Source organism: Melanerpes formicivorus, unplaced genomic scaffold (assembly GCF_026170545.1).
Source record: "Melanerpes formicivorus ecotype bairdi unplaced genomic scaffold, bMelFor1.0.p_v2 SCAF_22, whole genome shotgun sequence".
Lineage (NCBI taxonomy): Eukaryota > Metazoa > Chordata > Aves > Piciformes > Picidae > Melanerpes > Melanerpes formicivorus.
The window spans coordinates 10,642,168-10,654,927 of NW_027142374.1; the positions used below are offsets into that span (position 1 = coordinate 10,642,168).

At 42.7% G+C, this 12,760-nt stretch overlaps 1 protein-coding gene across 1 annotated transcript; it reads left to right on the forward strand.

Annotated features, from left to right (window-relative positions):
• The first annotated feature begins 1,533 nt into the window (after positions 1–1,533).
• Positions 1,534–12,650, forward strand: LOC137448024 (A-kinase anchor protein 17B-like). The gene is made up of 4 exons (XM_068152146.1): positions 1,534–1,646; positions 7,303–7,534; positions 8,806–10,306; positions 10,884–12,650. Exons 2-4 carry the CDS (start codon positions 7,445–7,447, stop codon positions 11,018–11,020), a joined length of 1,728 nt encoding a protein of 575 aa, XP_068008247.1. The 5' UTR covers positions 1,534–1,646; positions 7,303–7,444; the 3' UTR covers positions 11,021–12,650.
• The last annotated feature ends 110 nt before the right edge of the window (positions 12,651–12,760 follow it).

The window sequence follows — 12,760 nt, forward strand, 5'->3', positions numbered from 1 at the left end:
TGTCTGAGAGATTGTACCTTTTGCACCGAATCTGCAACACAACTCTGTATTTTCTTGTTGCCTCTATAAACATCAAACTCACTTCTGAAGCAAGGTGCTCAGTCCCTCGTATTTTTCACGGAAATTATTTCAGTTTTATTATTCACCATATGAAAGTGAATCAGTTCTTTTATCCACTGTGTAAAAGTGAATCATCCTTTTAACAGTTTTGGATATGGCAGTTTTGATTAATATGACATGGTGTTTCTTCTTTACGTGAGAGCGTTGCCAGAGTGATTTCCCCAACATGCATTTCCCCTGTCTCCTTTGCCAGAGGAAATACAACTTACTGCTCATTCACACAGTAACTTGCCATGCTGCTTTGGCAGTGTGTGCAATCCCAGCAGTCAGGATAGTCTGCAACCACAAAAGACCAGAGTTTCCAGGAAATACAAACCAGAAAATGGATTACATTCATATGTAACTTGCTTAATTAGAGGTAAGAAACCTTCCTAATGCAAGAAGCAACAACTGTGGAGACAGCAACTAGACCCAGAAAAAGGTTTGTAGGTAAAGGTATCAACTTCTGTAGCAAGAAAATGCAGACGTGCCTTTTTGATCTGTAACAGAAATTGTCTCTCACACTAAGTATGCCTGTAACAATTATTCTCAGGTTGTAATTGCAAATGTAGCAATTAGAGCACCTGAGAAAATAAGTGCTTGGTACACATCTTGCTCTATCCTTGCTTGTATTTTATGATCATCGACCATTGTAGTCACAGGTGTACTACCTACCTCAAGGAAAGAAACGAGGTCTGTTCTTAAGAAGAGGGGCAAAGGACATAAAATGTACCATATTTTGCAGGTGTATTTGGAAGACAGAGACAAAAAAAACCACTGAAATCTAAGGGAGTATTTGAGTCAACAACTGCCCTAAACTCAATTTCCTTGTAGACTTTGAAGTAAAAATAATTAAATGCTGGGAAGTGTGGATAGTACCTTCAACAACTTTGCTGGTGACATGCTGACACCTTTGGGAGCTTTCTGCTGTGAGGAGCTGACTGCCATACAGTACTAAGGGGCACAGGCACTACATTTCCACTGGTTAAAGACATACAAGCTAGTGCTAAAACCAGAGAAAAGGTGGTACCATTGAAAAGGTGCACCGTTGATCACAACCCTCCGTGATTTGTCATTCACTCAATTCACTTTACTGTCCACTCATCCAACCCACACTTCCTAAGCTTACCTATGAGGATGTTATAGTAGTTGGTGTCCAAAGCCTTGATGAACATCCACTGGTCACACCATCGCAGAAAGCCATCAGATTGATCAAACATGATTTCCCCTTCATGAATCCACGCTGACTCCTCCTGATAATCTTATTTTCCTCCACATGCTTAGAGATGACCTCCAGAATGAGTTGTTCCATCACTTTCCAGGGATGGAAGCGAGGTCGTGTAGTTTCATCCAGTCCTCAGGCACCTCCCCTGTTCTCCAGGACCTTTCAAAAGCCATGGAGAGTGGTTTAGTAACAACCCGAGCCTGCCCAGCTCTGGGAGGCGGGAAGAGCGGGCGGTACCGGGCCGCGGCTCAGCGTGCGCCGCGCTCCGCCCCGGGGTGGTGTCGGGGAGGGCTCTCAGCGGGCTGCAGCGGTGGCCGGAGGGGTAAGGGGAGCTGGCCCGCTGCGGCCCGTGGGACGGGGGTGCTGCCGGCGGAGGGCGTTCGCCGTCGCGGGAGGCGCGCCCGGGGCGGGGCGGGGCGGGGCGGGCGGGTGGCTGGGCTTGGTGCCCCGCACGGGCGTTCTGCTGGCGGAGGGTGCTGGAGGCTCTGGCAGCTGTGGCACCGGCGAGTGGCCGCGGCGCGGCCCGGCCCATGTGGGGAAGGGTCTGCGGCCGGAGGGCTGCTGCTTCATTCCGTATCAGGCGCGGTCCGCACACGCCGGGGCAGCTGGGGGTGGAGCAGTTCCTGGCAGCTGTAGCGTAACTGACTGAAGCCCGCGGCCCAGCCGGCACAGGCTGGCGAGTGTTGGCCTCGGCTGGGCCGTCAGCCGTGCCCCGCGCTCGGGTGGGCCGGTCCTACCCTCTGGCGCCCGGGGGGACGGCGAGTTCGGTCAGAGCAGCGTCGCCGCCTCGCCTTCCCCGCCGGTCCGCCCGCTGGGCGCAGGGGGCCGCTCGCCCGGGGGATTTCCTGGCGTGAGGCCGCAGAGGCGCTCCGCAGCCTGGAGTCTGGGTCGGCGGGAAAGGAGGCGGCTTCCCCGTACCCCCACCGGGGCAGGAGAGCAGGCTGGGCCCTGCCGCTGCCTCCGTCTCCCAGACCCCACTGGAAACGCCCCTCGGGTGGGCGCTGGTCGGGCCCTGGCCCTGAGTAACCCTGCTTGCGGTGCCCGCTGGAGCTCTGGCATCTTCCCGCCGCGCCCAGGAACGGCGGGCTCTCGGCAGTTGTACCCGTGGACATGGGGTTGGATTGCGGTTTTCTTGATCCCCACCTCAAAACACACAGCGTGAGGCAGTGACACTAGGAGCATTAGCGTCAGACTACCCCTCTTACAGCGACATTTGTGTGAACAGCACCATCTCTGCTCTTTATTTTGTGCAGAGCAAGACGAATAAACTAGTGTTAAAAATCTATGTAAGGTTCTTGTTTAAACTTCTCTACACTGCTCTGGTAAATCCTTTTCCCTGCATGATCTACTCTCTCTGCTGCTATGGATCAATACATACACTTGCCACATCCCCATTTGCTCTCAGGAGCTCTGCATACCCAAGTCAGTGGAATTAAGATGTTTCCTCTGTCTTCAGCTCATGTGATGGAACTGTTTGGGGCCTGCACAATGCACGAGGGCAGGGAAACCCAGTAGTCTGAAAAGTAGAAAAGTAACCTGGCAAAAGAGAATTTTTATTTATTTTTTTCTTCAAGCTAGATCTCTTTCCTGACCTGATTGGTGGTATGGTCTCAGAAACAGTTGTGATGGCCCAGGGCCTGGCATGAGTGAGAGGCTGGGCGTAGTGATCTGATGTCCTGTTGTAGTCCTGATCAGCTTCAATCTGTTCTCAAGAACTCTATTATTTTAGGCCCATGAGACATACAAGGTTGCTGAGTTTCCCAGGAATTCCTCAGCAGAACTGAGAATTGATCACAAATCCATAGAGTCCCAGGTAGGTCTTGATTTGTTTTTACAGCACTTTATTTAGAGTATATATCAGGGTTTTCAAACTGTTACTAGAATGTGATCACAGAAGGCAGGATGCAGGTAGCAAAGGACAGTTCAGCCTGCAATTATCGTAGTAAACCCTAGTGCAAGGGCAGACATGTTCTTATGTTAAAATTATTGCAGAATGGCTAAAAGGAAATAATTTGGTAAAGGTATTAAATTTGTATTTCTTGTGATTTGTCAGCTGGAACAGTTAAGCCCCAAAGTTATAATAATAGCTTACTAATATGTTGGGGTTGATTCCAGAAGGCCACGCTGCTGAGCAGCAAGCCAGTGGATCAGCCAGGAAACAATTTTGTGCTTTGTGTGCGGTTATGTGGTGAGAAACACATTTCTGATGCTTGAAGAGTGCCTGGCTCTGAAGAAGGGTGGGGAGGAGCAAGGATAATGTCTGCACTGGCAAATAGCTTACTCATCTCTGTGAGACTTTTGGACTTACTTGTAGGTGATTTATTGCAGTAGTAGGAATACGGTTGCATCTGTGATGATGTAAGGATGAAAGTGGAGAAAGGTTTGAAAGCGCATGGTAATATCAGTTGGTTTAATACAAGATGTTCTTGCAAACCAGAACAAGCATATGAATATGCCAATTCTTCTTCAGGCTTCTCTTTCATATCTCTTCAGGTTTCAACAGCAGTGTCCTGGATATTTTGACCTGCTGCACCTCAAGTCTTAGTGTGATGGAAAAATTGTAGTTGATACCAACCATTATAGATAGCTTTATGAAGCTCTGTAACTTAGTGCATGGTGGCCAGAAAGGATTCTAGAATCTACTCACTTCTTCAGTTTTGTAGTAAGTACTTTGGGTGTATCTGTTTTGCTTATATGAGATGCTGAAGGTGTGTCTATATGTATATGGTTGTATTCAGAGATTAATCCAGAGATAGTCAGCCTTGCCTGACAAAGTTGTGGTTAATTTGAAGTGCTCTTGACAGCAGTTCCTTAACAGGAGTGATTCAGTGCTGCCGTCTGTGCTGTAGCTACTGCTTCCAGATTTTTTTAAATTAGTTTTCTTTTTCTTAATTACATTAGCTTTTCTTTCACATATGTTTTGTTTTGTTTTTTCCTCCATCATTCTCCATCCTTTATTAGATGCTTTTTTTGCACTACACTTGTCTTCCTCTGTAGGTTCCTGCACCGAAGTCAAACAGGCATTTTCCAAGTAATAACAGTATAGTTTTTAACCTGTGACAACCCTCTTACAGACTTTTTTTAATGTTGCTCCAGTGGAAGCTTTGATATGGCACTCCTACCCTTCTCTGTGTTCATGTATCTTTAGCTTTTGTATGTGTTTTTTCTTTTTGGTTTAGTCTGTATTCATGTGAACATGGTGGCTAAAAAGAAAGAATAAGATAGCACACAGACAGCAATTAAAATATTCTAACCTTTATTTGTAACTAGCTTCTGAGATTTTGTGGAAGAAACTGGCACAGGTAGTGATTTACTAACTCCTGCTCTTTTTTCTTTCAAGTTAGGCCTGGCCAGTGGAGGCATTTCTGTAAACTTTTTGAACACTTAAGCATGTGAGAGGAAAACCCCTTTGGATTATTCTGTTTGTAATGGGTATATAGAAACATCTATCTGAAGTTCATGTATCTGAACTTAAGTCCTTTCATCAAAAGAAGGGCATTTTACTGTTGGTTTTCTGAAAATTTGGTGTGAGTAAGATAAAAGTTGTAAATATTTTCAGTGTGAATGGCACTGAAGTTGGAAGATGATCTCAGGAGATGCTTTAAAAGATACTTAGTTCCTTATGGTTAAGAATGAAGTAGTTGCAGTAAGTAGCTGGCCTAATTTAGGTGGTTCTTGGCTAATAAAGGGTTCTTCTCACCCTTCCCCCAGAGATGAATCCATTTAAGTGCTATGTTTAGTTTGGCATTATGAAAGAAAGCTTGCAATCTGTACACTTGATTTCATTAGCCTCCTAGCTTGCCACTGTAAGTACTAGAGTGCAGCCTGGTTGCTGTTTGGGTTTTCCCCCAGCAGGTATTTGTAGAATGTGCCCTTAAGATACACCTCTTGCTGGAAATAACAGTTAATACTGCTTTTCTCAGTGTAGATAGATATTGATGCAATTTGCTTGGGTGTTTTCTTTTGATGTGCTCACATCTGGGCATTTGAAGCTTATTAAATGTGAACAGAATTAATCAATTTTTAAGCAAGCAAGCATTTGATCCAAAGGATGTTGCTCTAAGAGTCAGTGAACTCTAGTTTTGGCAGAACCGCATTAATCCCGCTGCCAGGATTGCTCTGGTGGACATACTGAACTTTGAATCCCTCAAAGAGATTGACAGGAAGGAATTTGCCCAAAAATGTGATGTCAGATTGTGAGCCCCTGATGTCACAGCAGGAGGAGACACATAGAGGAAGGGGTCTAAGATTGACTGAGAACCCAGTGTGAGTTTTAGAAGTACAGTAGTATTTGGCAGTCACATGGATTCTCTCCTTTGCTTGATAGGTTGTCTGTGTTTGTATAAGTACATGGCAAACTAGACTACTAAGTCTGACTGTGCTTCTTCTGTGACAGGTGACTTTACAAGCAGACATTTTAGTGAAGGAGCCGTAAGAAAGAGAAGCCTGAAAACGCTAAAGCTGCAAGACCAGGAGCACATTCAAAAAAGGGGCAAAGGAGAGAGGGTGTTGCAAGAAGAGGGTGTATTTTTAGAGAAAGTGCAATTTTCTTGAGGCTTGTTATGCTGTCTCATGCCAAATAGGATCCAGGAAGAGTGGCTACTGTAAAAATCCAGGCTTTAAGGAAACAGGAGTGTAAAACTGGAAGCAGTACTATATTATTTTTTATTTATGTGTTATTGTCGGAAAGAAAAGCATCATGATAATTCCATTTGTAAAACATCAGATGGAGGGATTTGGGTTATGAGAAAGGTTGGACTTTTAGATTGGATGATTCTGGAACTCTGTGGGCTCGGAGTAAAATTGGACACCAAACCACTCTGGGGCTTGGTTGCTTGAGATTCTGCATGTGGTTGTCTTGTATTGCTCTAATCTGCAACATTACAACTTGATGTCTTTATTCCCTGAAGTAAAATTAACGTAATGTACATTTCTAGGTTCCTCCCAGTTGACTGGAAGCTAGAGGTGAACAGTTTTCCATCTTACCCTTTACCCTTTATTCTGTGCTGTTTTAAATTTGTCTTTAGGACAGTGTTCCTAAATTTTGTATATTGATGGTTTTTAGCCTGTAGGTAACGTGTTTGGGTGGCATCCTAAACTATCACAGTAATTCTGTTACACACTTTCATACCTTTAAAAAGCCCAGCAGTTAAAATGCAGAGCACAGTTGCTCTAATGCTCAGTCCCTCCCCTTGGGTGCATTGGGGTAGACAGCTGGAAGAGTAAAAGTGAGAAAACTGGCGGGTTAGGATAAAGGCAGTGTAACAGGTAAAGCAAGAGACACATGCATGAGCAAAGCAAACTGAGAGAAATTCATTCCCCATTTCCCATCAGCAGGCAGGCTCAGCCATCCCAGAGAAGCAGAGCTCCATCACACATAGTGGTGACTTGGGAAGGCAAATGGCATCACTCCAAATGCCCCCAGCTTTATGTTGCTGAGCACAACGTCGGATGGGATGGGATGTCCCTTTGGTCAGCTGGAGTCAGGAGACCTAGCTGTGACCCAGTGGTGCTTGACCATCATGAAAACATCCCTGTATTAGTCTTGTAATATCTCTTAAATGAGACCCTCATGTTCATCTGTAGGGGAGATTTGTTAACTTATGAATTGGATCCAGATGAGTAGTATCTAGTTGTGGACTTGGAGACAAATGATGATGTGACTCTGTTGTCTTGGAGGTGCTTATTAAGATAACTCTAGTATATCAACCATTTGAAGAGACAAAGAACTTCATAATGTGTGCCTTAGTTGGATGTATGTCATCCATGTTACGGATGCCTTAACCATATCATGTTAAATAAACTGCCATGTATTCATAAGCATTTTACTCTATCAAGCAAGATTTCTTGTTAACCACATGCAGACTCTTGCCTACTGGTTGCTTATTATTGTACTTGAAAGGTGGGCATCCAATTCCCCAGGACTCAAAATGCAAAACAAGCGTCATCTAAATTGTCTCGTGTTGATAATTACCTAGAAACAGACGTGGTGATGAAAAGAAGGTCAAGAGAGAAAAAAGAAAGCTAAGCTCAAGAGAAGAGAGGCAGATAGATGGAGATGAGAAACATCCCCCACAGCAGCAGAAGGTACCAGCTGAAGAACAGCAGTGGCCAGAGAATATGCCTGAATGGGAAGAAAGGAAATCCCTGCTAGCTCAGAGAAGAGTGGAGTCTCTCAGACTGCTTACAGTGCTGTTAAACCGTGTGAAAGTAAGACTATTTAAAAGCATATTTTAAGTTTTGAAGGGTATTTATTAGAGTTTGAATAATTCACAAGACATCAAATATCTTGGTATTATTCAGAAGAATGCCCTGAAACTGTCCAAACAGTGAGAAGGCCTGAGGTCTAAGTGTTGTGACAGCCTACTCCCAGTTTTGCCCTGTGAGCAAAGATAGTGCTTTTAAACCCAGAAACTTTGCCTGTGATGCTTCTTTGAGTCCTTGCCATTACTGAGTAAAAACAGGGCTGGAAGGGCTGTATTGGCTCCATTAGACTTGACCCAGCATTGCAGACAAGGAGTTGGATACTGGGACACAAATGATGCTATTTCTGCTTGTCTTTGTCACAAGTCTGCAAGTGACACAATTAAATTGACAGGGATTTTGCCAGCTGCATTTCTAGTAGCCTTGCTTTTGTGGCCAGTGCTAAGCCACCACCTTTATTTTGGTTTGGTTCAGCTAACGTCTTGGGAAAGAGAAGTGATAAAAAAATTGAATGTTTTAATACAGTTTAATGCTTGGAGATTTATTTTAATGCTTTGGGCTTGAAAAGTTTTACATGAAAACAGAGGTTTTAATTTCTCAGGGGTGCTAACCTGGCTGTGCCTTCACTATTTGCTAAGTAAAAATTATCTTGCAGCTTTTTACAAGTGTATGTTTTCTCCAATCCTTAAAGATAAAGATTTCTAAAAGGACTCTAATTTACCAAGAGTTGGAGTAGAGGCTATCCTTGATATTCTGCCTTTCAGTGCCCCATAGCATCTGACACTGACTGCCTTTGTTATGGAGGTGATGTGTTGAATAAGCTTCTGGTTTTGTGACTTCACCATTTGGAAAGTGTTACATTGTTTTAAATGGATCCAAACGCAGCCAATGTATAACAGAGCAATTTATTCTAAAATAAAATTCTTCTACAAAAGTGTAATAATGTTACAGTTGCCTACAGTATTGGTAGTTGTGATACTGTAATTGAACAAAGAATAACTATTATTGTTATGCAGTTGCAGTGAGATAGGTGAGTTAGTTAAAAGGGCCACTTTATTACTTAATTGAGAAAGCAGCTTTCTGAGATTATGAAATATCTGTAGTACTAGTTTAGGAATAGTGAGATTGTATGACCAAGCTCTGAACTAAGCCAAATTTACCCCTTACCTGTATAATTCTTGTGATTGTGGGTCTGCTTGGTTGTGAGTTTTCAGATTAGCAGCCTTTACAGCGTTCGGTTAATGTACATAATTGTTTTCCTGACTTTTTGTTTGAAGGATTTTGCACAGTTGGCAAGTCAGAAAGTGGAACCTCCACTGGGCATAAGGAAGGACAATTCATTTTCTGAAACAGCATTTAAAGATTGGCATCAGCAACTGACTAACTCCCATTACCATGTGCACAAAGAGGTGAAACATAAGGAGGAGTTTAAGTGCCCCTTAACCAAAAAAAGTGGAAGTTTGTGTAGTGAGGAAGGAGATGGCAGTAACTTCCATGCATCTACTTGTCATATAGTCAGGACAATTTTAAATGATCCCTCTAGAGCCCCAAGTTCTGGTGAACTTCTTGGCAGAGATGTGGACAACTCCCTTGGCTGTGGATCTTTACTCATTACAGTTATGGAAGACTGCAGGATCATCAAATCTCTCGATGGAAAGCGCTGCTCAGCATTGAATGCAGCTCACACACAGACAGCATCTGACAAAGACTGTTGCAAAAAGCAAAAGGTTTATGAGACTGATGAATTCATTCATTATTTACTAAACTACTACCAGACACCAGGCTATGCACGTGTTTGTTTAGAGCCTAAAAAGACTTCAGACAAGACCTGGTGGAAGAGAGTGGTGTCTGATGACGATAGTGGTCTTGACATCAGCTTGAGTAGCAAACGTGGTCAGCACTTCAGAGAAGTGAGTCCTGTACAAAATCTCAACAACAGAAATTATGGTAATGATGATGATTATAGGCTGGTGATCACTGTTGGGACGCTTGAGTCAAGAGACACAGCATTAGAAAGCAAGGCCTATGGGGGCAGGCTTACAAAAAAGTTGCAAGTGCAGAGGAATGATTCACTCACTGTTGATAATTTACCACGTGCTGGACTGAATCATTACACTACTGTTACTCATGATGAGGAATTCAAACAAGATGGTAGCAGTGAAGGTACTGTACCATACAACACATGTAGATCTTGCAGATTAAAGGATTTGTTGGAAGAGATCAGTGATTCTGAGTATTTTAGAGAGGCACATAGTGACTCAATGAAGAGAATGGAAAGAAGATGTGAAGAAGTTCACAGCAATTTTAATAAAGGGTGCTTCCCTGCAAGAGCTGGGGAGAGAAATTTATTGATTTACCTTAAAAATGTAACTCTGGAAGGTCAAGAGAAGGAAAGCAGCCAATGTAGCTTCTGTTGTCATTCTGACCATGAGGGCTTGCTGAGGAAGTGTGAACATGAGCTTAAAAAGTCATGCAAGAGGTCTAGTAGTAAATTAAGATGTGAAGGACAGAAAAGTGAGAGAAAATCCAGGGGAGAGGAGAGAAATGCTCATAAAATCAAGAAGCGAAAAGAGCTTTCTTCTAATCTTTTATCTGATGAATGTGGCTTTTCAGAACTGGACAGTCGCATGCAGCTGGAGTCCTTCAGAAAGATACAAAGAAAATATAAGAGAATGTTCCACAAAAAAGTGAAATTCAAGACACTTCACACTGCCATGGCAGCACCAGATGTTGCTCCTCATGATGGCTTACCACTTCAGGAGACTCTCCAGAGGACAGGTGAGAAAAAGGGACACCAGAACGATGATTAAATTTGACAGGTCTCTGGCAGGTGAGGTTAGTTGACACAGTTCTCACAGTGATGAATGGTAGTTTAAAAAAGAGTTTTAAAAAGTATAAATGTGGTGTAAAAAATGTTTGATTTCTCTGCAGTTAAAGGGTTTGCTCAGTTAAGCTCAAACACTGCCTGCAGCTGCAGTTCAAGGGTAGTGTTTGCTTAGTTGGATAGCAAAGTATCTGTTGTGGGCGTTAGTAGATAGGTGTTACTCTGTTAATAACAACATGCGTGCTAGTAACTCAACATCCTTTAGAGAGCCAAAATGTTAGGCAACTCAATGTGTGGTAAGTACATCTGGGTGGGAGCTACTGTCTGAAGTTAGTGAATTTGTATATAGGTGGTCATCTTATCTCCAGACGGGATTGGCACATTTCTGGCTGTTGTTACTCACAGCCCTTTCACAATTTACTGTGATTTCAGGTTGTTGATGGATACCTTGCAGCTACTTCCCCATACTCCTTCCCTCTCTGCCCCTTGACAAACTCATCTAAAGTAATTTTTTCATATATTTACCTACAGGAGATGAGAGGAAATTAATGTTGAGAAGAGAGATGGATGTAGATGTCAGAGGATGCCCTCTATTTCCTCTTGAGATAATTCAGACAAACCCCTGCGCGGATACTTTCTGTGGAGCAGAACCCAGAAGAGGATGTTGAACAGCTGCTACATAGTAGCTCTTTTATATGGAAGTGGGAGAAGAAAGCCCTTTGACCATTAAAAGGTATATTAAATACTGGAGTTTTTTGCTTAGGTAATTCTTTTGGTTAGAATTTCTAACTGGTGTAGTGAGCCACAAAACCAGAATCAGTGTTTACCTTTTGGATAACAGCGGACCAAAGCTTTCCCCAGGGCCAGACAAATTTGCATGGACTAGTTGCTAAAACTGGAAAGGATACAGATTGAGATCTCAGAGCATTATACTCAAATGTAAAGAGCCATGTAAATAGCAGTTACAGTATTTAGTAGTAACCAATCATTGGAAAAAAACATAGCTATGTAAACCCTACAGCAAGCACATAAAGTGCCTCCTCAGTCAGGGCGTTAAGATGATGGGACTGGAAGGTATGGGGAGGACATTTATACTGAATTGTGGGAAGTAAGAGATTTTCAATACAGATTTTCACAATTCTAGAGATGTTTCTGGAAGCTCACTGGTCTTTGAGAGGAAGGATTTCATTACACTTGTGCTAGATGCAGTGCTTCCAGGAATCTGACTGTGTAAGCAAAGCTCTGAATGCTAGCCAGTGACAGGGCAGTGTTTGTCAGTGTGCTGGCAGTCCCCCTTGTACATGCAGGTTGAAAATCTGTTGGCAAGATTCTGAAGGCACTTGTAGTGAGGTAGGTATTTAGTATGAGTTTGCTTACAGATAATTCCAGAGGAATTGTGAAATGTTGTCAGACTTGTGCTGGGTGTAGGTAAAAATGTGAAAATGCAATCTAGGCGTTATCTATTCAGCTGGCCAGATTTAGAAGACAGCCACAATTGCTGGTGGACAAAGTCCCTTAGCAAGATAGAGAAGACCAGCTCCAAGTTCAATACATGATTATTTTGGTTTTCATTTTAGTATGCTTTATTTATTACTTGTCAATATACTAAATTAATGTGATAATGTTGTCTTCATTACATACAGTCATGCCTACGTTTGTAACTTCTGCTCTAAGAAATAGTAATTATGGAAAAGTTAATTGTAACTGTTGATGGTAGATAGGTTTTCCCCCAGTGTTCAGTACTGATGATTCCTACAGGTTTCTAAGCCAGGTTTTGGCAGTCTTCTCTGTTCAGATGTTGAGTGCCTTTTCAGGGTCATGAATGACAAATGGTTGCTACTCAAAGTACTGTTAATCTATTGCTTTTGTCTAAAAAGTTCTTATTTTCTTGACAGAAATATTTTCTGACTATTTTGGAGAACATTCATGCCCCTCCTAAGTCTCCTTTTCTTGGTAATTTGTACAGTTATAATGAAGCTCAGCTGTTGTATTTGTTGACCATGTGAAATGTTTCAGTTGTACTGATGTGACATAACCAAGGGTGTTTTTTCTCTATGCAATATTTGCAGATTAAAGATGACAAAACTTGGCCCTCTGTCAATCTATAGACAGTTCTGTGTCCTCAAGTACCCATTTCTCATGAGACAGGCCTTTCAGTGACAGGTGAGGAGGAAGTATTTGCTCTGGTTAATCTGAGGGACCAGGAGCTAAAGATTTCCATTGGTGTAAATTTCCAGTGTTTTCTCAACATGTTGTCACAATATTCAGTAAAAAATAAACACACCAGTTTGTAATTGCTTCTTGCCTTCACCTGTATTGATTGAAGCCAACAAAGCAAATTCTGTCTCCAGTTCCTCATTCTGTGTAAAACATTGTTAGTAAATAAATCATGCCTGCACTTTGAAGGA